Raw genomic sequence first — 26,503 nt, forward strand, 5'->3', positions numbered from 1 at the left:
GGATTTCACTGTATTGCTTAATATTTCTGTCCCTAGGCGGATCTAATAACCTTTGGACCCTGCCTGCTGCAAAGCTAGTAACTTACCAAACCCATTAGCAGAATTGTTCCAGCCTCAGGCTGTCTGGATTATCTTGATCTTGAATCATCTCAGCAGGGACTAATCAAAAGCACCTTCCCTGAGAGATGGGATACCTCAAAAATCCCTAATGTTTCCCTGGACTCCACACCATAAAGATGTGCATGGGGAGATGGCCAGACAGTGTGTTTTAAATATATTGGCTTCTTCCAAGGAAATATTTTGTGTAATCTTCTGCACAGTAGATAGATCCTTGGGGCAGAATATTATAGAGAGGAAAATCAGGTGCTAGCCTTATTGAGGAGAGAGTGAGTCTTGTGTACACACCATGCGTGGCACCCAGGGAAGGAAAATATGTACGTGTGTGTACATGTGGGAAGAAGCAAGAAAGCAGGCAGTTGGCAAGCAATCTGTGCAACCCTGGAACACTGCAGGCTCACTTTGAGGCTGCAGAACAGAATAGTGATATTGGCTTAAGAACTGAATGTGTGATGGAAAGGAATGGAGAGATGAAGGTGTATAGGAGGATGGTGAGTAGGTGTTACTGCCAGATAAGAGAGTCTGAAGCAGTTCTAACCAGGTCAGGTTTAGGCCTCAGGAGGACTCATTCATTAGCATAGGGAGTGGGAAAACTGAAAGGAAATTCATTTGCTTCTCATTTGAGATACAATGGGCCCAATTCATTATATAAACAGGATATAAGTTGGTCAGAAAATGGAAGTAAGCAATAAGTTCTCTGTCCACTAATTTGCTATTCAATGAGGTTGCAAAATGACTATACCTGGATTGGCAGGGACGAGCAGCTTAGGTAATATCATTTGAATATTCCACAAAATACTTAGGGCCAAATTGTGCCATCCCTCAATGGATGTTTTTCTCAGCCAAGGACATTAGAATTTGCCCTTTATCAATTTTGCTGGAGGCAAAATCCCTTGTGGGAAAGGCTCCAGGCATCTCTTCTCCTGTGTGTGCTTTTTGAAACTCTACCGTTTGGTGAAATCTGGCATTCACAGGCAAAATATATATTATTCTGAAGTATCTCTGTGGGTCATGGACAAAAGATTTTATGGCAGGAATGATTTTAGCTTTAACCAAGGGATAGGAGGGGGAATACACCTTGCCTGAAGCCACAAAATCACCTCTTCAATTCTAAGAGTAATATATTATTTTTGTGTCCAAACTCAGACAACATATTTGGTATTTACTATCCTGGCAATCAATTTTCTCCTTTATACATTTTATAGAATACATCATACTCCATCTCCCCTGGTTTTGTTCAATGGATTTTCTGTTCCTGACTTCACTCCACCCACTCTTTCTTCTTTATCCTTTTCTTATGGCACACCTTGGTGTCTTTTTCCTCCACACATCTTGTGTACGTTGTTCTCACTTTCCTTCTCTCTCTCTCTCTATCCTTCTCATTCCTCTTCTGCTTTAGCTGTTTTGAGAGAAAAAGCAGGATATTTCAGCTTAGTGCTGGATGGCCAAAATACAGCCTTCAGAGTTTTATCATATAGCCTCTTGGATACCAATATAAAGTACTTGACGTGGTGCTGCATGTCCTAGTCCCACTAAGTTCCAGATGGGCATTAGAATTATGGCAGTTGCCACAGTGGACCTCAGTGGTTTAGTCTTTATTCTTATATAAATCCCTTGTTGGAAGTGGAGTGCTTGTCATTGCCTCTGACTGTCCTGAGGTGAAACCCATGGAAAAAATCTGATGAGTAGAAAGAAGGACAAAGAAAGGTTTGAAAAAATTCAATAGGACAGTGTTGCTCTCCCTCTATTCTGCCTGCTCTGTCCCCATATGATATTGGATTCTGTAGGAAACCACCACTAGGACAGACATATGAGAGCCACTGGACCCTTCATTCATGCTGTATCACTTTCCCAAATTTATATTTGATCAGCACTGGCGTGTCTTTGCTATGGTTTGCAGGACAGTCTCTGCTATTCACCTGGAGGTAAGAGGCCAATTGGGCACTAAGGCTAGACAAGGTACAAGCCCAGCTAATTGCCTCAGAATACAAGACACATTGTAAAACCTAGTAGTCCCAAATAAAGCCACAGAGAAAGTGAGGGGGAAGTTATCATCAATTCTTAACATTTTATTTCTTTACTGGGTTAAACAAGGAGAGAGAAAACCTCTGCTCCAAAATACAACAGAACTGAAAGCATTACAGGTACAGAGACTATTGAACACAGAGAGTAGTAGGATAATATTTTTAATACAACTGAATTATAGCATGGTTTTGTTTTTTATTTTTTTGTTTGTTTTTTGTCAAACCATTTTGGAAAATAAATGTAATAGGAACTAGTGCAAAAAAGTTCTAAACATGAAGCACAGTGTATAAAATGGCATAAGAAAACTGTCCCCTCAAAGGACACAGTCATTTTCTTATGACAGAGAGGAGAAGAGAGAAATAGAGAAAAGGGAAAAGAGGGTATAGAGAAAGCAAGGGGAAGGAGAAGGCAGAGAGAAAAGAAAGCTAGAAAGAAAGAGAAATTGGGTAGGGGGGAGTAGAAAGAATATTTTTACTTCAGCTGTATGTTTTTTTTCACCTCGCCACCATGAACTGTAAAAGGACCTGTTGCAGGTCTGAGCTCAGTAACCATCAATATTTCACAAGCACTTGAGAAGGGTTTGGTCACAACCAACCTTTTTCATGTACACACAAGTTCATCCCACTGGGCTTACTCGATCCCCAGTGATGTTCTCTTGCCCCATTCCATGTGATTCTTCCAGAGCTATGCTCTCCAGTGCTTGGCCCCAGTTATCAGTAAAGGGTTAGAGAGGGCCTATGTGGTGCATGAGCTGTAGCTGCAGAAACAGCATCTCCTGTGCTTGGGATGGAAGAGTCAGGAGGATTGTATAAGAAATGTCTTCCTCAGGATTCATATTAGATTTTCCCCATCCCATCCCTTAAAAAAATATTGAAAAACCTGCTCTTCCCACTTCCAAGACACCAGCTTTGTGGTTTATCCACTGGAACAGTGTGTTTAGTTTCTTCCCCCTTTTAAACTTCTCTACGTGTGTGGGGGAGTCTCTGGTTTTTAAAAGGCTGTTCCTCTCTGTAGTATGTGAGTGGATGGGTTAGAAGGTGTTGGATTGATTTTAATTTGGAAAACAAAACCAGAGGTTGTTTAGTAGCGTGGTTGGGGGCAGTCAGCATGAGGCCAGGTTTTGGGGGAGTAAGTGATGCCTCCTTGAAGTTGATAGCAACTCAGTTACACAGTTCTCAGTCAAGAACGTGCAGAAGCAATTCCCCAAGTAGATTATCTTGGATTAAATGAACATAATCACTATAAAACAGAAAACTCAGACTCAGTTTCACTGCTGACCTGCTGTACTTGGAATTTCAAAGAATTGGGATAGATGATGTTTTAATTAAATATTTAATAACTCAGACATACAGTACATGTACTCTAGCAGGAGAAAATCTTTTTCAGTCATCCATTCTGTCTCTTGCCAATGGACTGGGAGCCCAGTGAATAGTGCCACCATTGCCCTGCATTGAGATTTGGGTGAAGGTCACTAGAACTGATAGTTGCATATTGAATGAGACTCAGAAGTTCTTTACAGGCTGGGTTCCATCAGGTGCTTCAGAAAGATACCCAATTAAGTGATTGTGCCCTATGGGAGGGATTTGGAGTCTAGCTATTTGGTTCCTTAGGATGGGGTGTGCAGGATCAGGTTAGCAGATAAGTCTAGCACAAAATGTAGCAACACCTCAAAGTATCAGAATAGGATGGAAATGTATCTATGAAGTTCTGGAAAACACCATAATATGAATTTGCCCATAAGCAGTTGTTGCTGCCTTGTTCACTCAGAGATGAAAGATTCACTTATGCTTGCTGGGAATCAGACCATGAGGCTGCACCTATTGGGCTCCTCTCTGGGAAGCATATGGAATATTTTATTTTACATGAGGAGAACTTTAAAATATACCAAAGAAATGTATACCAAAATATGTTAACTTTCTTCTGAGGGAGACTACTGGTTGGTATCCTTGGTCAGTGACCCTGTCCATGTGCTTGGGGCATGTCTACTGGGGATAGGTTAGAAATCTAAAACTGAAGACATTAAAATTCCAGCAACATTTAAAGGTAATCAAAGATTTTAAAAAATGCCCCTGTTTGAAAATGATTTATACATTGTACATGACCCCCAATGTACACTGTACATTTACCTCCCTTCATTACAGAAGGGAGCCCTGAAAGGTTGGAGGAGGTGCTGTCTCCTTAAGACTTGCACTGGGGTAGCTTGACAGTCTAGGGCACGGGTGGGCAAACTTTTTGGCCTGAGGGTCACATCGGGGTTCCAAAACTGTATGGAGGGCCAGGTATAGTGTATTAATTTCTCCCCTTAGGAATGTGCTACTTACGGTGTACTACTTAATGGCTGCCAGTTCTGATGCTCTGAGCACCATGGTAAGGGAGCGGGGAGTTGGGGGTTGGATAAGGGGTAGGAGGTTCCAGGGGCAGTCAGGGGAAGGTAAGGATTTCTATTTTTCCTTTCAAGTGGTCCTTATTTACAGCCTTCAGATATTGGTATATGGAGGCGGAGGTTCTAGGGGGTGGGAGGGCAGCCGGGACAGGGAGCAGGGGAAAGTTGGATGGGGCGGAGGTTCTGGGGGGTAGGAGGGCAGGCAGGGGACAGGGAGCAGGGGGCGGTTGGATATATGTAGGCGTCCCAAGGGGCCTGTTAGGGGGTGGGGGTGTGGATAGGGGTCGCGGCAGTCAGAGGACAGGGAGCGGGGGGGTTGGATGGGTCAGAGGTTCTGAGGGGGGCAGTCAGGGGGAGAGGGCAGATAGGTGGCAGAGGCCAGGCTGTTTGGGGAGGCACAGCCATCCCTAGCTGGGGTGTAGTGTATTAAATTGCTCCCCATAAGCATGTGCTACTTAGGGTGCTCTACTTACCACTGCAAGTCCTGGTTCTTCATAAGTAGCACATTTCTACAGGGAGCAATTTAATACACCACACCTGTCAGTTCTTGCAGTCGTGCTGCCCAGCAGGAGCTCTGAGCCCCGCTGCCTAGAGCGCTGGCAGCATGGCGAGCTGAGGCTGGGAGGGAGGGGCTGATGGCTGGCCTCCCCGGCCGGGAGCTCAAGGGCTGGGCAGCATGGTTCCGTGGACTGGATGTGGCCCGCGGGCCATACTTTGCCCACCTCTGGTCTAGGGGCACCACAGAGAATCTGAGTTCAGGTTCCACACTAACCAGGCCAATGGGTTATGAGACCCCTCATTCACTTTTGTCTATCCTTTCCTAGCTAGAAGGATGGTGTATGGCTGTGATGAGAGACCTACCTAAGGGGAAAAGTGGCTAGAGAGCCTGGAGGACTGCTTCTCAAAATGTAAAAGGCCAGAGCAGGTGTTGGTAAATACACATGAGACTCATCTGATGGCAAGCCCTCAGAATGCAAAGTAAATCCAGTTTTTATAATGCTTCTCCAGTCAGTCTGCAGTAGAAGGAGTATATGTTTGTATTAATATAATTTAGGATGAAGAATAAAGAATAGTAATGTAGTATGTATTAAATGTATTGGTGTATGGTTTGATCATATCCTGCCAGTCACCCTTTTTGAATAACAGAAAAGAATGTCCCAATGGGCAAATGGGCACACATGCATCAGCCAGAATCTGTGTTTGGACTGATTTCAAGGCAGTGACAGACCTTTGAGGGTCACCAATTTGTTGTAGGTTTAGCATTTTAAAATAAGTAAAAGAATGCCATGATTGTTTTTCTTTTGCATTGCAATTTGATGCTCCTGTTCAAAATGTTCTGTATCAATTAATTCTGTTTTGTGTGAATGAGGAATGTATCTGTTAAGAGATAAGTGTGAAGGCCATTGCTGAACCAGATGTACGAGGGAGGAACTAGAAACAGACACAAGGGTGCCAAGAGGCTGCAACACACCCCTATTGAAATGTCAGAGGAGGGCAGATTGACAACTCTAAAGATGAGACAGGCACCTATCAATGAGGACAAGATAGCTGTGATAAAGAATGAGAAGGACAATTTAAGAAAACAAGCACTTGTCAAACAACTATTGATTACAGCATGATGAAGCAAAACTCATTGGTCCCAGGGAAGGAAAATCACTATATAAACAGGGTGCCTTGCCATGAAATTTTGGGTTCGTCCTGCCAAGACTTCCTCCGGGCATCATGTCGTGACCAACAGAACCCGACTCCTCCCTACCGGTGATCAACCTAGCTGGCCACTAGGTTGATCTGGACTGGTAACTATAACAGTGAATAAACGCAGCGTATTGCCTTTTCCCCTGAAAAAGATCCCATGTGCTTCTTATAAGCATAACAAGTCCTGGGAAAAAAGGGTCAGTGGTGGGCTTCCTCAGCTTTACACTGCTACTTCTTGGCTAGGGATGGCAGAAGTCTTGGATTGGAGCTATAGGAAAGGTGCAAATCTTCAAGGATTTCAGTGTTCTTGTAAGAATGATGGAGATGATCTATACAGCCCATGGACCTTATTCTCTACCTGCTCACACTAGTGTAAATCAGGGGTAGCTCTATTACAGTTAGTGCAGATACACCAGGGTAAAAGCAGTATGAGTGAATGAAGAGTCAGGCCCCAGGTGTTCAACAGCATCACAACCCCTGTCCGACAGCTACGCAATTTGTATCAGGTTCTTCCAATGAAAGTTTAAATAATATCAGAAAGATGATGTCTACAATTATCCATACAACTGAGGAGATACCATTTATTCCACTTTTCATGTGTCAACTGACTTTCTGCTCCAATCCCTCCTTAAAATATACTTTCCAAATGGCCTTTCAATTTTAATCCACCAAAATAAAAACTCTGAAATGAACAAATTACATTTTTTGAGATGGGCCCTGCTCATATTGAGTTGTGTATCTGAGCACTACTGTCCTTCTAATTGAGCCAGTATGCAAGGCCTGTACATTCCCCTACCAACTGTGAGTAAATGACAATAATCACCCAACAAGAACACTCTCTAAGGAGCAACATATGTCTGAGGATAACCTTAATGAGCTGCCAATAAGTCACTGCACCTCTGAAATGTAGAGCAAAGCAACATTGACATGGAAAGGAAGGATCCACACAATGCTTACACACATATACCAATATCTGAAGGCTGTAAATAGGGACCACTTGAAAGGAAAAATAGAAATCCTTACCTTCCCATTCACTAGACACCTCTATCGTCCCACTGAACTGCATAAGAATAGATTTTTTGGAAAGGTCAGCATGAAAAGATTGTAACATTTTGGCTAAATATTGGAGACTGTCCTTCCTAACCCACATGGAAAATAATTTAATAGAGAATTCTGTCTCTGTTATTAGAATTCTTTAGGATGGTTCCAACAGTCTATAGAAAGGATCCCATCTTCTATTAAATTATACAGGTTTTTACAGTGAGTTCCATAAAATCCTACAAATTTCTGTAGAACTCTACTGCTATCACCCATATTTAAATTCTATTAGACATTTCTTTATGGTAAATACGCAGATGTGGCGGCTAGGCATAATATTTTCCTTTATTATAAGCCACTGTAAGGTTTTCTGGGTAAAGACTATTCTAAAAAGTATAGCAATATAGTCTGAACACAAACTAGTGACCCTCCCTAGCAGAAGTCATCATGGAATGTTCCACAATCATCACCCTTAATTTCAAGTGCAGCACAAGAAAACCATGATGATGAGAAAAAGTGAGGGGTGTTTAGAAATGGAAGGTGCCACCGTAATGCCAATCAGGTGCCATGTTTGTAAACTAGCAGCAACCCAAGTGGTAGCTATCATGAGTGAAGTTCTGTTTAAGATGGGACAAGGGGAATTGCCTCCTTCCAAATATTATCTGGGGTGCTGAGGGGCAGTGACTGAGCTGCCCTAATATCCTCCACTGAAGCAGAGCAAAAATATGTTTGATAAAACTACTTCAAGGTGTTTTCCGAGTGTTACCAATTTACTTGATGTGTTCTGCTTTTGTTATCAGACTCTTTCAAAATATCTTCTCTAATCCAGTGCCTGGATGAAGATGAGACTCCCTGAGAATCCTTCATCTGGGGCTGCAGGGTATCCATATTTTCACAAGAAATAGGTTCACATAATGAGTCAGCTCTGTCAGAGGAAACAAAGCATTTTTTCAGATTTTTCTTTGATTATTTTATAGAATTTGTACTTTACTTTAAATGCAAAGCCCAAAACAAATACCCCAGCTAGATCCAGATAGAAAATGGGCTGCCGTTTCACAAGCTTTCCTTTCACAACTTTACCAGTGCACCTCAGTCCTGACCTGCTGCTCTCCCTGCTAATTCAGGCCGTGGGCTTCTCCTGAGTAGAAGTTGCCAATAATGCCAAATGATATAGGCTAAGTATGTGAATAAATATTCACCAGGTCTATGTGTCCTGTGGAAAAGTAAGAGAATCCTGGCTAATTCTGCTCCATCACATCTTCACATTGACTCAGACAGACCCTATAGGGGAAAGGAAGCACTTTGCATGCATTTGTAAGGAGCTACTGCTTTGAGAACAGGTTCTTTCTCTCAGCGGAGCAGAGCTCAGTGTACATTGTGGGGAACATTTGGTTTTACATATCCACACCAATGCATGGAGTCTTTCTCCAGAGAAAAGAATCCAAGTCACTGAACTGGAAGGGAAAGTAAGTAGCATCTTGATTCTGAATTCATAGTAAGATAAGTCCATTTGGGAACAGTGTTTTCTCAACACACATCTGGCTGTGCTGAAATCTGCTCCAGAGAGGTTTCTCAGCATTGGAGCCCCTGTTGAGTTATGTGGGGCATATATGTTTGTGCATGCATTCTGCAGAGAGACTCATACTCTCTCCTCTTTCCTTATCTCACATGCTGAATAGTACCAGGACTAGTGAGAAATATTATAATGTAAGCAATGTAAATGGGCTTTATTGAGGCAGGGTTACAGTCTAAGTAAAGAGGAGCATCCCACAGTATACCAGAGAGAAGGCTAGCACAGACAAAGGTTTATTATGAGTGTAATGTCACAGTCAGACCAGAAAGAGGATTTTCTCAGACAGCCTTATAATGATGAAGTGTAATAAACATGGCTTCCAGCTGTTCAGTCCTGTTCAGAGAGCAGCCCAGCCTGGATTCATTTAACTAGACTGGCAAAGTGTTGAATACAGCATATGGTGCACTAAAACCACAGAACTTACTGACAACAGCCTGGACCTGTTAGAGAAAATAACTCTTTTCAAAAGCTTGTTTCTGTGAAGATACAACTCTTTCCCCCCAACCACTCTCAGTACCAAGTAAGTTCATGAACAGAGAGAAAGAACTAGCACAAAACAGCATAGTCAGGGGACAGTCCTGAACCTGCCAGGTCAATGGAAACCCAGCACTAGGGTGACCAGATGTCCTGATTTTATAGGGACAGTCTCAATATTTGGGGCTTTTTTCTTATATAGGCTCCTACTATCCCCCACCACCTATCCCAATTTTTCACATTTGTTGTCTGGTCACCTTGTAGTAAGTGACCTGCCCAAGCTAGGCAAGCAAACTATCAGCACTTACCAAGTAAATAAGGAACATTTGGAGCATATTTTGTGACTAAAGGTGAAAGAATGAGAGGGTTGAACTCTATTTGCTCACATTGCTACGTGGTCACTCCACTCTCCTTATGAAGGGGGTATCTTTGCAGAACTCTGCTCTGATTTAGCATTGGTTATCGAGGACCAAACAGGAATGCATCTGCAATCTATGCCAACAAGATGTTATTACAGTCAAGGGGCAGTAGCATTTCTCACAGTAACTATCTCATCTGGAAACTAGAAAGTGGTCTCAGGACAATTACAGTGGGTGGTGGATAGAAGGAATAAAGCAAATGGAGAAAGGACAGTGGCTTGATCTATGTCACAAACCATGACAATCCTAAAACAAGTGCCAAGGTACTTCGTAAAAGAGGTGCAGTTCATCAATTCATATTGATTAAGGTCAGAAAATGTCTTGAAGCATATAGCGTGTTCCAACAAAACCCTACCCAACCTCCTCTAGCCCTATTCCTTGTTCACAAAACTCTATCTATTCTATTTTAGTTCAGTCAGACAGCATTTCTACACTTGGCACTGAGCTGTGAACTGGTCGATAAAGGCCTGTCCTGAAAATGTAGGCAGCTTCTGTGGCAGAGTCTCTCTTTTCTCCAGAATCAGGCTCTGCCAGCTTGTGTACCCCCAGATTTGGGGGAATGTAAACAAGTCACATAATACAAACCTACACAAAATTTCCTTATATCAGTATGTGGCTTCCTGTTATCACATGCCACTTGTAGGGCCTTATTCTCATTTACTGTAAGGGTCCTTTACACTGTCCTGGCACCATAAAAGGCTCTGGCAAGGTAAAGGGACATAATTACATTTACACCCATTTTATGGTCCCTTTAGATTGCCTTAGTATAAATGAGATTCAGGCCCACAGTCTTTATGGGATTACCTAGTATTCACAGAGAGCAGAAATGACAAAAATATAAACAGGCCACTATGCCCACCTGTGGTTGAGCAGTACTTAAGAGTTTTCTGCTTGGTGTCTGACCTGAACAGAATCAGACAAGACATTGAACAAGTTTGGTGACTTGGTCTGCTCTTCTCCATCCTATTGTATTATTTAAAGCAGGGGTGGGCAAACTACAGCACACATGCTGGATCTGGCCCGCCAGCTGTTTTAATCTGGTCCTTGAGCTCCCACTGGGGAGCAGAGTCTGGGGCTTGCCCTGCTCAGGTGCTCTAGCCGGGGAGCAAGGTTGGGGACTGCTCCACATGGTTCCCGGAAACAGTGACATGGCTTCCTTCAGGCTCCTAAGCATAGGGGCAGCCAGGGGCTCCACTCTGCATGCTGCCCCCACCCCAAGTGCCACCCCTGCAGCTCCCATTGGCTGGGAACAACAGCCAATGCGAGCTGCAGGGGTGTTGCTGCAGACTGGGCAGCGTGCAAAGCCACCTGGCCAAATCTCCACGTAGGCGCCAGAGAAGGGACTTGCTGCTACTTCCAGGAGCTGCTTGAGGTAAGCGTTGCCTGGAGACTGCACCCCTGAGCCTCTCCCTATGCCCCAACCCTCTGCCCCAGCCTTGATTCCTCTCCCATCCTGCAAACCCTTCAGGCCCAGCCTGGAGCACCCTCCTGCACCCCAAATCCCTCATCCCCAGCCCCATCCCAGAGCCCGCACTCCCAACCAGAGCCCTCACCCCTTCCTACTAATGTGAGCATTCATGGCCCCCCATACAATTTCTATTCCCAGATGTGGCCCTCAGGCCGAAAAGTTTGCCCACCTCTGGTTTAAAGACTAACTCATCCTATCTCTGAAGTAGACACTTGGAATTAGGTGGCCACTCAAACCTTAACAAGTTTAGTTTCCTTAAAACTTCCTGTGAAGTTTAGTTTCCTTAAAAATGAGTCAGAGTTTGTAATCCTGATACAAAAACATGCTTGTGCATGTTCGTTTGGCCTAGTCATCTGCTCAAGTCATCATAGCTACCACAAAGGCTGGTTTTAAATGCCAAGGCAAAAAAATCCTAAGATCAAAAAAAGTCTGATTCATATTTGCTAAACTGTTGCACATACCTGTTCTTACATCAGAGTGAACCAAACTGCAAATACACGGTAGCTGTTGTGAATATTCACACAAGGTCTGTCCTAGCCACAGTGGATGTAAACAGCAACAGGATCTGTCTTGGGAAGAGTCCTCAGGATCTACCCTGAAAACTAGTAGTATTATCCCTATTACACAATTTTAGCCTGATAGCCAGTGGGTCTGTTTGGTATTATGAGAATGGTGTTCACAGGCTATATGCATTCAGGACTTTGGTAATGCATGGGAAAGAATAATATGTAAACATCATCCAAAAATTCTGAGGTTCAAGTCAAATAAGAATCCAAACATTCACCTGCTTTTCTGATCCTCTTTGGTCTGGAAATGGGCTGGAAATATCAGAAAATCCAGCTTTCCCATGAGATTTCTGGTACTTCCTTCTTCCAGCCAGGCGGGAAGTAGCTTTTCTCATAGTGTTTTGGTTATTTCTGCTTCAATTCAAGAGAAGCCAGGAAATACAAAAGTATTATAAATCCTGAACTTTATGAAATTTCTTTGACCTTCAGACAAGTCTGGGCTTGGTTTGAAATTTGACAGAAGAACCAGTCTAATTCTGATTTTAGTTGGTTTACCTGACCCCTAGTTACAACCACTCAGCCACTGAACATGCTGTCTCAGGTGGTGGGACTTAGATCTTAATTTTTCCCTAAATGAGCCATGCAAGATGAATAATAAATGCTCCCGGTCACTGTGACCTGGAGAGAGGGAGAGCATCTAACTGTGCACAACATTCTTTTCTGTCTCCTTGTGCTTCACTTCATACTGATGTTGGGCAACAAGTTCATCTTGCCTTCCCCCTCCAAAGTGAGCTTTGTCCTCACTAATATTTGACCCTCAACTCCTCTCTCATTCCTGATTAGTTTGTCTTTGTTTCCAGCCAGGACCCGAAGCATTCCTTCCTAGAATGTCATTCGCTCCTCCTAGTGATATCATCAGCCCGTTACAGTAACATGACTGCGAGAATGAGAGAAATCACCGTGAACGTGGGCTCTGCAGGAGAAAATATCAGCTATACAGGGACATAGAAGGGGTGGAGGGGTGCCACATGCCTCAAGTTACAACATTCCCTATTAGTATAAATCTCAGTCCTCAGGATGGAGAATTTGAAAGGTCAGAGTTAGAGGTGGGATCCTATGTCTGGATGGGGCTGAATTCCAGTCTATGACCGTGTTTGAGGTAAGCGTTGCCTGGAGACAACGGACATAAAGGTGAGTCAATCTAAGCTGTTGCCAATCAACATCTTGCCAGGCTGAGTGTGGCTGTTCCAGCACGACTTTCAGGAGTCGTATGATCAGTGCTGCACATAGTGCACATGAAACCTCACTTCTTCACCTGTCCCTTATTAGCTGCTGGCATTTTATTTGGGAAACTATTTCCCTATGGGCTGGATTTCTCCAGTCCTCTTCTCACATGCTGTAAGAGTTTGTAACTGGGAAACTTTACAGGGTGCAAGTTGGGGCTTTTTATCCATTTGTTACCATCCCTGGCCCCACTGCAAAATAGTGCAGTCAGCTCTGCCCCTGCAAAGCTGCTCACTGTGATATGACACTTCCAACTCCCTCAGCTTAAGCACTGAGTATGTGCCACCGGTCTCTTGCAGATTCTTGTTTCCCTAACTGCTGCCCTCTCCAAACTCAAACAAGCTGTTGGAGAAAACAAAGTACAGGAATTTAAGAAAATTCTGGGGACACATTGGGGAGTGAAGTGTTAAGAACTCTGGAAATATAATTTCCTGTTCCATCCCGTACTACATCCATCTCTCTACTCACTGACAACATCCACAGGGGATGTTATTTATGTTCAATGTATTGAAGGACAAGAGTGGCATAGACAAGGAAGGGCTGACTGAGGTAAGAAACACAACCCCATATGGCACACACAATGCTGTGTAATACATCTTCCACCCCAACAACTTAGCCTCAGAAATGGATCTTGTCTGTTGGCAAGAGAGTGAGCCTAACACCAGGCTACCCAGAGAGAGGGGTCAGCAAGTCACACTAAGGAGCCAAGACTGTCCCTCAGCGGGGAGAGGTGTGCTGAGAAGTTAGGTGGGGTCTGTTTCGAGGTGTTTGAGTTGCTGTATATGCCACCCAGCAGCTTTGGTGATATACAATGGTGAGGTTTAAAGATTGGGTCGGGGGGGAGGAATAGCGGATAAACCAATTTATTGAACCTATAGCACTGAATTATCCAGTTGGTAGAAAAAATAGGGGCACCACATGAGACACCTCATAGGTGGCAGGGAAAGCAGTGGCATTTCCATGGGGAGAACTCTTTCAAAGGGACCCTCTCCCATCCCAGCCCCCGTCCCCTTTTCTATACCTCTTTGCGCTAGCTCCCAGAGCCTCTCCCAAGCAGGATGCGCACAGCTGAAAGGCTGTTGATAACTGAACCCTTCTCAAAGCTGAGTCCTGCAGCCCTGTGTGCATTAAAGACTCTTCATCACGGGGATGCCCCGTGGCGAGCAGCTCTTGGGGGTGTGGGTAGGGGTGTGTGTGTGCATCACCCCCAATCCTGTGCCTCCCATTGGAGGAATAGTGTGTGCCCCCCTTGGCAGGAAAAGAGCCGGCACTCTGCTTGGACATTTCCTTTCCCCTCTGGGTCACTCATCTCTTGTTATGCTCTCATCCATGGCAGGCAGGGCCTCATAGCTCAGCCCCCTGCTGGCAGTCCCCTCACTGCTGTGCACGCTTGAGAAGGACACCATGGTGTGGAGAAGCATAAGGACCAGGATGCAGAGTCTGATTTTGCTGTTGCTGAGGCGAGACCCGGCGGAGACAGGTAGCAAAGATGGTGGGTGGGGTTGGTGGTACTGGTAGTGGTGGTAGAGGTAATAGTGATGCTGCTGGTGGTGATGAAGGTGGGGGTCATGACGGTGGTAATGGAATGACTCCAACTCTGTGGATTTGGGGGACGCATTGTAGTTGCTGTCTGGTGGGTGGTCACAAGAGTCCCATTGCACATCGCAGCACTTTGCTTCCTCATTGGATAATTGGCTCTCTAGCAACCCTGGCAAAACATAACAACAGATGGTGAGAAATCAGTGAACGTGCAGTGGAAGTCCAATAGAGAGTAAAGCCATAGGCCTGCCAGAAAATCCACCTGCAGCAGGAAAAAAGGGGTTTCAGTTCTGGTTGGCTGCCTGCTCCTGGACAACTTTTAGCCTAAGGACTGGGACCCCGAGCACCTTCACCTGGGCAGATTTTCTCTGGGACTAAGACCCTAAGTCACATTCCTCCAGAGAAAAAGCAACCATGGTCCAGGTCCACTTTATTCCAAGATCCAAGGACCATGGGTAATGATATTTTGGGACAAAGCTGTGAACATCTCAGGCTGTGTATTTATCAGATCTTACAAACTATAGGGTCAGGCCAGGTTCAGTCATGGATGGGAGAACTGCCAGGAAAATCTGCAATGGTAGGTGGCAGGATGGAAAGTTTGTACTGCCCCTAACTATGCTGTACCTGTTGTATGGATGGATAAATTGAGGACGTCAGTCTCTGAGCACCTGCCATGAATACTAAACACACTTTAAAAAAGAAAATCCTCTGACATCTTTTGTAGCAGTTAGTGTCAATGAGCTGGTCAAACTTTAACCCAGTCACATTTTGCCTCACCAAATAGACCCCTGAAGTTTCAGTTAGCAGTGGGACTGTTTTTCACTTCCTGCCCTAAAGTGTCAGGTAATGTTGCTGTGAGGCTGCTAAACAGCTATATTTCACCTCAGAGATGAAAATATTTCAATACTGGATAATGTACTTCCTATATATATTTATTTTTATATATATGACCAAATCCTGAAGTCTTTACACAAGATTTGGCCCATGGTACAGTGCTATAGGAGTCTTCAGAGTGAAAGGCTCTACAGAAATGGAACTTATTACTTGAACATGAGTTGAAAATCCTCCCCATCCACCCCACACACTTGTCTGCCTGTCTTTTTGTATTTCCTCCATTTCCTGAAATGTACAATGGGCAGGAGACAAGAAGTCATTACGGGGACACCTGTCCTACTTCCATGACCTTCTTACCCGTACAGATGAAACCAGGCAACCCTCCATAGATCAGCTCGTCATTGTCAGGTAACACAAAAGGGCACCTAGTCTGCACCTCCAGGCAGTATTGCTTGCATGGAATCCGGTGTTGGCACTGTTGTTGTGTCACATTGAAATACTCGGAGCACAGCCAGGCCTTGTAGACAGCCTAAGGGAAAAAACAAGACACCGCAAGACATATCATCAGATCAGCAAAAACATGCATATTAAAACCATTTAATAATCTTGTGGCTTAGTGCAAGTTAAAGGTAGATGAATGGTGAGCGCTTACCTCACTGTTTAATCTCAATAAATATTTGTTAATACATCATGGTTACTTATTGAATTAACTCTTTCATTTAATGTAAACTGAAAGATGTTAGTGTGAAATTCAATTCACAACCTAAAACATCTACAAGAGTAAAGCAAATGAACATATAGGCTACTGTCCTCTACTTGTAGGTCCTTAGACGTGATTAGAGGCTTTAGTGACACTGTCAAGGTTGGTAGGCTCAAAATTTCACCTGTTTGCAAAATTCGTAAAATTATTTGTCTCCACTTTAAAAAGAAGTGTGGAAATGCTTTTTCCTCTTATGACCATGAGTCATAAGCAACCCTACAAATAACAAAATAACACTGGTAGCTTAGTTCCTGGTAAGTAGCCCTATAATAACAAACTATATTGTGCAGCCCAACACTAATGAGAAACTCTACAACAGCAAACCAGCATTGGCAGCCAGTATAACAAACCAGGATATGAAATCTAGTCCTTGTGAGCAGCCCCACAACAAATAACAGTTGACAGAGGTATTAAAGTCACACGCACACTTATATGAATCAACAAAGCACCTGCAGTGACACTAAGTAAGATTAAATTAGCCGGGCTCTTGATCCTCACACTTCAGGATGTAAACTGCTCACCAGCTGGAGTCAGGAAGGAATTTACCTCTGGGACAATACTGCACAATAATAATAATTATAGGGATTTTACACCTTCCTGTGAAGTGTCCAGCACTGGTCACTGCTGGAGACTGGAGACTTGGCTTGATGGACATTTGGAGTGGTCCAGTTTGAAAATACCCATATGCATATGACTGCTGGAAAATGTACACTAGTTCCTGCCACTGGGGAGATTCATGGATATTACCAATCCTGCCTTACACTTTATTCTGGATGATGTTAATAAGAGGTAGCTCATTGTTTGTTAGAATGGCCTCTTCCTCTTCTGTTTCACTGTTAAATCTATTTAATCTTCTATATCCATTTACCTGTTGCTTAGGTGGAATCCTTTATTGATGGAAAACATGCCATTTCTCTTGGTTCAGATGGGCATATCTCATGGGCAACATTGCATTCTATAGATGTATTTTAATTACCAATACATACCAAACAATGCTTTAACCAGTGCTAGAAATGTTCCTGTACGCCCCTTAAAGGAGGATTTTACATTCATCTTTTAGATGGTTAGAGCTGAACTTTGCAAAACTCTCAGAATCAAAGCCTAGCTTGTGCGTAGCTTGTAACTTAGGCTCCGCTTATGCCTGCCTCAACATTCATACTCCACATGTGCCATAAACTCTGACTTTGAAGTCTATCAGGCTTATCAACAGCAGCAACTCCTGTAGTGCAAACATCATAGGCAAGGCCTGCTGCCCCAAAGGAGACAAAACCACGCAGTAGTGTGGAAAAGGAAACACTCCTCAAGAACTGGCTAATGGAGATGCCCCTCCTCACCAGAGAAAATAGATTAATAGTTTCTAAGACCAGAGAGGACCATTGTGATTATCTAGTCTGACCTCTTGGATAACACAGGCCGTAGAACTTCCCCAAAATAATTCCTAGAGCAGATCTTTTAGTAAAACATCCATCTTGATTTAAAAATGATCAGTGATGGAGAATTTACCACAAATCTTGGTAAAATTGTTCTAGTGATTTTTTAATAAAGCTTTCCTCTTTGTGGGACTAGTCCCCTTTCCTCCTAGACTTCACTGTTTGCTTTTTCCTGTTGTTTCTTTCCCACTGCCCTCAGTGATCTGGTCTGCAGGCTCAGCTTGAGAACTGAAGAGCAGGCCAGATGGCTTCCTCTAAGGCTCCATATCCACTTGTCATCTTGCTCACTCTGCCACGTCCCCATTTCTCAGGTATATGCACAGTAAGCAGAAACTGGTGAAAAGTTTATTGGAAACAGAGATCTCATGTTTTTCACAAAAAATGGTCATTTTCCATGCAATCCATGACAACAACAGCAAGAAACCAGCATCCCTAGTGCACATATCACTATAATATCTAGGCATCAAATACAAAATTAAGACACATATTAAGGTCCTCATCCAACACATATTGAAGTTTAATAGAAAGATTCCCATGTTGTTCAATGAGAACTGGGTAAATCTTTGTGTGTGCTTGAAATGAATCTAGTTCTTCTACATTCAGTTGCCTTACTTGGAATTTTACAAGAAACTTTTACCCTTTTGTCAGCCCTCATTTGTACAGGGAGGATTATAATTAGTATTTATTTATACAATGGTATCACCACAAGACTCCCATTAGGAACAGGACCCCTTTGTGTGTGGGGCTGCACAGACACATAGGAAGACATTCACCCTTTCCCAGAGAGCTTACAGTCTAAGCCAGGGGTGGCCAAACTTACTGATGCTCCAAGCTGCATATGACAATCTTCAGAAGTTCAAAAGCCAGGGCTGGGTCTCAGGGCTTCAGCCCTACAGGAGGTGCTTGACAGGGCTTGGAGCTGCAGCCCTGCTCCTGCTGAAGCCCTGAGCCCTGGCAGGTGTGCCTTGCGGGGCTGAAGCCCTGAGACCCGCCCCCTCCACTGGGCAGAAGGCCCTCCCCCACAACCCCGCTGCAAGGCAGAGGTCCCGAGCTCCCCACATCCCTGTTTGGTAAGTGGAGGATGGGAGAGGAGGGACTTGGGGATCTCCATGAGCCTCACTTTAACAGTAAAACAGACACGTATCTTGTGAGCCACAGTTTGGCCACCCTGGTCTAAACTGAAACAAGATACAAGAAATAATTATAACAAACACTAGGATGGAAGGGAGAGGGAGGATGAAGGTAGATTAGATAAGTGTGCCATATGTACAATTTGAAAGACTTTGGATGAAGGTTGGGCTCACTGTGATCTCCTCTGAGAGGGAATTCCACAGCCACCCTCTGCTGAGAAAGCTGATTCCTGGTATCCCATGCTCTATCACCCATTCAATTCAAAGTGCAGTTCAATAGAAGAGGTGAGCACTTTCACAACCGAAATGGGAATGTCTAATAGTACACATTGTGACATAATCACACATGATGCTGGTCAACACAGAACACCCAAAAGAAGCAAATTCACTTCTGCATGCAAAATCATCAGGACTAGCTGCTCCATGTTAATTAACCCCACAGAGGCCTCATGGAGCATCTGTCCTACTGTGTATCTGTTTTATCATGCAAACCAAAGTAATGCTGAGTTAGTGATACATGCACTGTCTGGAATTACTGGGTCCTGGAAGCATCCCACTTACAAGAGCCCATTCCCAAGCTCTTTGCTCCTCCTTCCCTCTCTCTAAGTATCCCAATACCCAGCCAGAGTCTTAAGGAAACAGCCTAAGTATTCCAGTACAAAGCAGAACAGGAGCCTGCAGATATCTCCACTGCCAACCCAGCAAGGGTGTATCAGGGTGAAACTCCCTATCTTACCCTGCAGCATGGGCGGGGAGGGCATCTTCTTTTTCATTGCTCAGCTGCTGTCAGAGCCCAGGAAAGTGAGGTTTTGCAGAATGAAGTGGAGCAGTTAACATCAGCTGGGCATGGTTAGACCTGGCTGGGACCCATAGTGAGAAATCATGGCCCTGACAAGCAGGGCTGGCTCCAGCTTTTCTGCCACTCCAGCAGCTAAAAAAAAAAAAAAAAAGACGAGCGGCAGCACTTCGGTGGCAGCTCAAAGAGGAAGAGAGGGAATGAGGGACCCGCCGCTGAATTCCCACCGAATACCTGGATGTGCCGCCCTGATACTGGATGGAGTGCCGCCCCTTTGAACTGGTCACCCCAAGCACCAGCTTCCTATGCTAGTGCCTGGAGTTGGCCCTGCTGACAAGCTAGCTCAGATGGACATTTCCTGCCTTTGCTAATATGAAGTATTTTAGGGACTGGCTGTTGGGAGCCTGTAGGGCGAGGTGTTGGAGGTTTTCCCAGGGGAAAGACTGAGAATAAGCACCTACCAGCCTTCCGAATTAGCACAGGCTCCCACAGCACTGAAAGCTCCCATTGTATGATCCAATGGCACAGAAATTCTATTAGCTTGCAGCCCTGTGCTGTGCTGGAGGCTGTGTTATCACTTTTGCTGTAAATGACCAAGAGGCAGCAAGAAAATATATGACACAAAATTGTACAAATCTCCCATGTATCCCAGGGTGAGGTGAAGGCATGCCAGCATTCCCACCTCCTTGGGGCTGCAGAAATTTGCAGCTGAAGTGAAATTCTGGCCCAAATGCTTCACTTCAGTAGGACATACCTAATTCACCAGGAAAAACATAATCTTTAGTATTATTTAAAGCAGCATCCAACAGATGTTAGACCCCAGTTTTCACCCCTGTGCTATCAGGTGCAATCTGTAGATCCACTAGCGGCACATTGCTGGTTTTCCCTCTGCTACCAAACACAGGCAGAATGTCATTTGGCATTTGTAATTTAATTGTCCTTTGAAAGGGAAAACAATGCAGGTGAGATTGAGGTGCTGGATTGACAGGTCTAGAGACATGTCTCTGTCTATCCCCACAACAAGCACAAGCTGCAGTAGTGTAAGATTTGACACACATATCTCCCTGACCGTGTCCATTGTTTGGCGGGAACAGGAGGAGGCAGAGCACTGGGGCTTGAAGCAGGACCATTCAGGGGATGGCTGTGGAGGCAGGCCTGTGGCAATGGTAGACTAGAAAGGGTGATTAGTTTTCCAAGTTACTCAAAACCCCAGTTAAATAAATGAGGTGTGACAGAGTCACTGCCTGCAGAGAGCCCTCCTTGTGGCCAAGGCGGGGAGGGGGTGCTGCACAGCCCTGCCTTTCTTTCTCTTTCTTACACCTTTGCAATAAGCTCCTCACAGTCCAAGGTATTCAAAACAAGTTTCCCTTTATGGATGAGGTCTAATTTATGTAATCCCACACATGATCTCCAGTGGCCCAAACCCTTTCCTCCTAACTAAGGGAATTCCACAACCCTCCTTCTGGTGCTTGTGTTGTCAACGGGACCAGGTAGAAACACAACACCATCCACACTGTTTCCATACAGGCTGGCAAGCAAGTCTTTCCAGAACAGAACTCAATAGTGTGCCTCCAGTAGTGGTCCAAAGAAACAAAGTCTTCACTCCAGTCTCCATCTGGACCCAATCCTTTCTCCCTGGGGGCAGATCTCTCTTCCTCTCTATATCCAGTTCCTCCCATGTCCTTCTTGCCGAGTCTGGCCTCCCCGTGGTACTCCAGTGTCCCCTGCAGGAGCTTTCTTGCTCTCTGCAGCCTGCAGGAGCCTTTAACTTCTTCCAGCTCTTCCAAAGGCCTCTGCTCTTATCTTTTCCCCAGAAGGACTGGTTGGTGATATTACTCACAAATCACAAGAACTTCATTTTCAGGAGGTGAGCTAATTGTGTCACAGTTGGAGTTGGGCCTATATTCCCTTAAAGGGGCTGGCCATCTGGGACATGAAGCCTCCATCATTGTTATTAGAAATCACTGGGACCAAGACCTTAGTAGGATTCCAGCGAGGTTTCCATGAACAATGAGAACATAAACCATTATACTAGACAGGATAAAAAAAAGCGATAAGAAGAGATAAAACCTCATGGTTCAGGGCCAGCAACTAAGTAACAGAGGAAATTAAGAAAATTCCTATGGCAGCAGTTTATCCCATAGTTGTCCACTGTGGAGATATCTGTGTCTATTTCTGAACTGTGTGGCACTAGTCCAGGGGCATCCCTACCCATACGCAAAGTACACAGCTGCATAGGGCACCAGGAAATTCGAGGCACCAAATTTCCTGGCGCCTTGCGCAGCTGCGTCCTGCTCCAGCCCCTGCTCTGGCTCTTCCCCAAGGCCCCCGCCCCTGCTGTGCCCCCACCCCACCTCTTCCTGCCCCTGCTCCGCCCCCACTCTCCTGAGCTTGGCAGCATGGCTGGGCCTGCACTCACCAGTGGCGGGAAGTGCAGACCCAGACGCAGCTGTGCAGCTGGTGAGTGCTGAGGGGTGGTTCACCCCTGCCCCACAAGCCAGCCCCATCCCTCCTCCTCCCATGGAGCCCTAGGGCCCACCCACCTGCAGAGTCCTGAGGACAGCCCCCCCCACACTTCCTCCCCCACAGATGCCTGGGGCCCCACACACACACCCTGTGGGGGGGCTGCGTAGGGCCCCAGAATAGCTAGGAAAGGCCCTGCACTGGGCACTGTTCGAGACAGGATCCCAGATTCGATGCACTGCTGCTCTGGTCCAGTGTGGCAATCTCTATGTGCCTAACAGTGCAATATTATTACTTATACAACACTGTAGCTATGCATGGCATCTTAGAGAACAAATGAGTGACAGGTCTCTGCCCCAAGCAGCTTGCTGTGGAAATTATACAACATGCAATGGTAATAAATGAAGGAAGAGGGTGTGGGAAGGCAAGGGTTACAGTAGTGGAAGAACAACCATGAGATAAACTGCTAGTGACATGTGCTTATAGTTAGCTGCTCTCTCTCTCTTTTTAAAATGTAGTGTAATAACATTTGGGAACAGTATCTGGAATGACTTCAGGGTGAGGCCTAGCACTGGGAAATGATAACCAAGTGAGGAATCCATTTAAGAAGTGGGCATTTTGGCAAGGAATGTAATAGCAACAAACTCTAGAGATGGGTCAGTTGCAAAATCATCTGACAACAAAGGGTTCTCCCCAAGGAATTTTCTTGGAATAAAATATCTTGCACTATGAGGAATCCAAAATACAATTTCTCTACTCTGATGCATAGGAAAGATTTATTCCTGTCTTCTCCATTAGAGGGTGCATTCATCCCATTCCATCTTGTATTAGCAGGAATCTGCAGGGCCTTTTAGTTCTATTATCAAAGCAGTGAGATAAGAAAAGTAACATTCATACAAATGAAAGCAGACAAGGAGGATGGAGGGAGCAGTGTGTTACTACAATGAAATCTGGGTTCAGAGCCTGACTAGGCCACAAGACAAATAACTTTGCCCTCATAGTAAAATCTTATAAAAATTAATAGGAAATTATAACTTTTCTAGAGAAATTTTCTGTTGTTTTATAGGATTTAATATTCAAGACTGCATCTCATGAAGTCTTGATATCAGGACTGAATGTTTTTCTAAAAATATGCTCTAATTCAATCACAGGTTGTTGGGTGAGGTGCAGGTGTCACTAGGTGAAATTCTGTGGCCTATGTTATGCCATAGGAAGTGTGACCAGAATCCCAGGAGAGTCAAGTGAGGTTACTCAATTAGGGCGAACTGCAAAGGATGGGCAGCAAAGAATCCTGTGGCACCTTATAGACTAACAGACGTTTTGGAGCATGAGCTTTCATGGGTGAATACCCACTTTGTCGGATGCAAAGAATGGGGCAGACAATACCCTAAGCTGGTGGATATTCCAATATTTTAGATTTACCAAACCAGCGCAAAACAGCTTCTATAATACCTCACTGGTTACCCAGAAGCCAACAATACAGTTCCCTTGAAGTAACCCAGCCTTCCGCCTCCATCCAGACATCCGAGTCAACTATGATGACAATTACTGAAAATCTTATTCATCATATAAAAAAGTTCTGCCACTCCCAAAGATCAGACACGTTACCTCCCAGATTAATGAATATTCCAAATCTTACCCAAACACACATTCACAGCTAATTCTTATTAATGAAGCTAAAATTTATTAAAAAAGAAAAATAGTATGGTTGAAAGATCAGTATAAAGACATGGGTACAATTCTTGAGATTGAGGCCTGGTCCACACTACAGCGTTAAATCGATTTAAACAGCGTTAAATCGATTTAACGCTGTACCCGTCCACACTACAAGGCACTTTAAATCGATTTTAAGGGCTCTTAAAATCGATTTCTGTACTCCTCCCCAACGAGAGGAGTAACCCTAAAATAGATATTACTATATCGATTTAGGGTTAGTGTGGACGGAAATCGAAGTTATCGGTCTCATTCTTTTACTGAGCTACCCAGAGTGCACCACTCTGGAAATCGATGGTAGCCTAGGACCATGGACGCACACCACCGAATTAATGTGCCCTAGTGTGGACGTGTAAAATCGATTTTATAAAACCAGTTTTATGAAACCGGTTTTATTAATTTCGATTTTATGCTGTAGTGTAGATGTGGCCTCAGATTCATAGCAGAGATAGTGAGCTTTGTAGTTGCAAAGAATTCTTTCAGAAACAGTTCATGGGTTATAGTCCAATGTTTATATTCAGAGTGGTCCTGTCAGGACTGGGATCTCAATCCTTATGATTTAGGCTTCCCCTGCATGAAGCCTCAAGCAAATCTGAGATGACAGGATCAGGACCCAAGGGTCTTTTATACAGTTTTCTAGCAGCCATTTGACCATACAGTCCTAGGTGAACGATAGGCTTTTGATGTAACCTTCAGTTTCCTAAACCTCACCCGTAATTAACTACATGGATTAACATAAAATTATTTATCCATTAGGCAGTCTATCACAAACTTTAAAGAGACATATAGACAATGACATTATTGCATTCAAGATTAATCTAAATGTTAATATTCCCTTTATATCTCTGAATCAATAGCTATAGTGACAGACAGGAACTGTCTGTTTACATGGCTAATTATTAAACAATATATAAGTAAACGCACACAATTAGTATAATCTCTAATAATACAGGTTTGCACTTCAAAGTTCTAGCCTATCTAGCAGGGAATAGCCCTAATTACCATTCACATACTTTCTAACATGTCTTTAAAGGTTGGCTTTGGGTCAGTTAGCCTGCAGGATGCTTACCCTTTCTGGCCACGTGTTACACTTTGTATAAGTTTGTTGCAATTATACAACAGTGGTAGCAACAATGGTTTGCATGGTTATATTTTAATTAGACAACATCACAGGAAGTGAGATTAGAAGATCATGATGGTCCCTTCTGGATTTAAAATCTATGAAACAGAGAATTATCTCCCTGGTATATAGCTCCATAAAATAATTTAAAAATATAAAGAAAGGATTTTATTCTCTATTGTATTCTTTACATTTTTACAGTAATCTGTAACCTGATTGGCTTTATTCCTATTAAATTCAGTGGGATTTTTTCATAAGGGTGGTTTCATTCTATTCTCCGTTGGCTGATATTAGATAACCACTGTGCAGGTTGACATGAATCACTATTAATGTTCTCCCTTCACTAACCCATTCATTGTGATCAGGAGCTGCCCTAAACCTGCAGTGGAGATGGGGACAATGAGGAGAATATGGCCAGCTCCAGACTTGATCTCATAGCTGGAGCAGATTCAACTTTCTACTTTGAACACGTCTTGAAGCAGCAACCAGAATTAACAGGCAGTTTTAGATACTGATAATAGTCCCAACTGAACTAGTATCAGGGGCAGGTCCAGGCCCCAGCATGCCAAGCACGTGCTTGGGGCGGCACGCCATGGGGGGGCGCTCTGCCGGTCGCCCAGAGGGTGGCAGGAGGCTCAGGTGGACCTCCTGCAGGCATGCCTGCAGAGGGTCCGCTGGTCCCGCGGCTTCGGTGGAGCCGCAGGACCAGTGGACCCTCTGCAGGCATGCCTGTGGGAGATCCACCGGAGCTGCGGGACCGGTGACTGGCAGAGCGCCCCCCCATGGCATGCTACCGTGCTTGGGGCGGCGAAATGTCTAGAGCCACCCCTGACTAGTATAATAGCAACTTACTGGGAAGCTCCCACGCTTTTCTCATCCTGCACTTGTGTGTGTTTATTGGATCCACTGTTTCCTTGTGCACAGAGCAGAATATGGTTGAATAAAATAGGAAGCAATTCCTAAATATTTAGGAGCCTGGCAGTGCTGCGTTCAGTTTGCTGTTATTGGGGTCATACTATTTGTTGTTTGTAGGGATTAAATAGCCACCAAGTATTCATAAAAATGTTCATGGGTCTCCAAAGTTTGTGAATTTTAGCCTAAATTACTCTTTGTGCTAGGTAGGAATTATTTACTATTCTCTTTATTAGTCATTCATCTTTTTCCTGTTCAAAAGTCATCCAATTAGGAAGCAGAAGCAATACTATGTGGCTTAGGGAATCCTCCCAATCCATGGGTAATGAATAGTGAATGGGTGAACAGTTTGCACATAGCTCATAGGATGAAATGTGTTCACACCAGAATTTATATGAATACTAACCAATAGTGTACACATTCACAAAAATAAAAAACTGCATATGAATGATTCATGGAGAGGAAAAAGTTGTCAAATTTGTAGGGAATATCATTCATTATTTGACCAACTCCAGAACAGGTGTCTCTCACCATGAGCATGAACAGCAGCTGCATGACTGAATGTGATATGCTGAAGGCAAAGAACTCCTTGATGCAACCCCTCGCAAGAGGATGCAAAGATACCACAAATAGCTGATCTGCAAGTCCAGTCTCCATTGCATTCTGTTTACTTTCTGGGCTACATCATAGCCTTGTGCCAAAGGAAGATAGAATTTCTGCACGTAGATTCATACAAAAAAATTATATCTGTAAAACAAATATCAACCCAAAAGTCAACCCAAAAAGTCAACCCAAATGGAACTATCTGCAGCACCAAAGGCAAC

At 44.1% G+C, this 26,503-nt stretch overlaps 1 protein-coding gene across 1 annotated transcript in view; it reads right to left on the minus strand.

The window, feature by feature from the left end:
• Positions 1 to 11,330: 11,330 nt before the first annotated feature.
• The window catches only part of FAM155B (family with sequence similarity 155 member B), a 98,083-nt gene continuing 82,910 nt past the window's right edge, over positions 11,331 to 26,503 (minus strand). Inside the window, exons 2-3 of the mRNA XM_030576493.1 lie at positions 15,713 to 15,884; positions 11,331 to 14,690 (exon numbers count right to left, since the gene is read on the minus strand). Of these exons, the coding sequence (XP_030432353.1) occupies positions 14,284 to 14,690; positions 15,713 to 15,884 (579 nt within the window). The 3' untranslated portion in view covers positions 11,331 to 14,283. The remainder of the gene's footprint in view (positions 14,691 to 15,712; positions 15,885 to 26,503) is intronic.

Source organism: Gopherus evgoodei, chromosome 9 (genome assembly GCF_007399415.2).
Source record: "Gopherus evgoodei ecotype Sinaloan lineage chromosome 9, rGopEvg1_v1.p, whole genome shotgun sequence".
Taxonomy (NCBI): domain Eukaryota; kingdom Metazoa; phylum Chordata; order Testudines; family Testudinidae; genus Gopherus; species Gopherus evgoodei.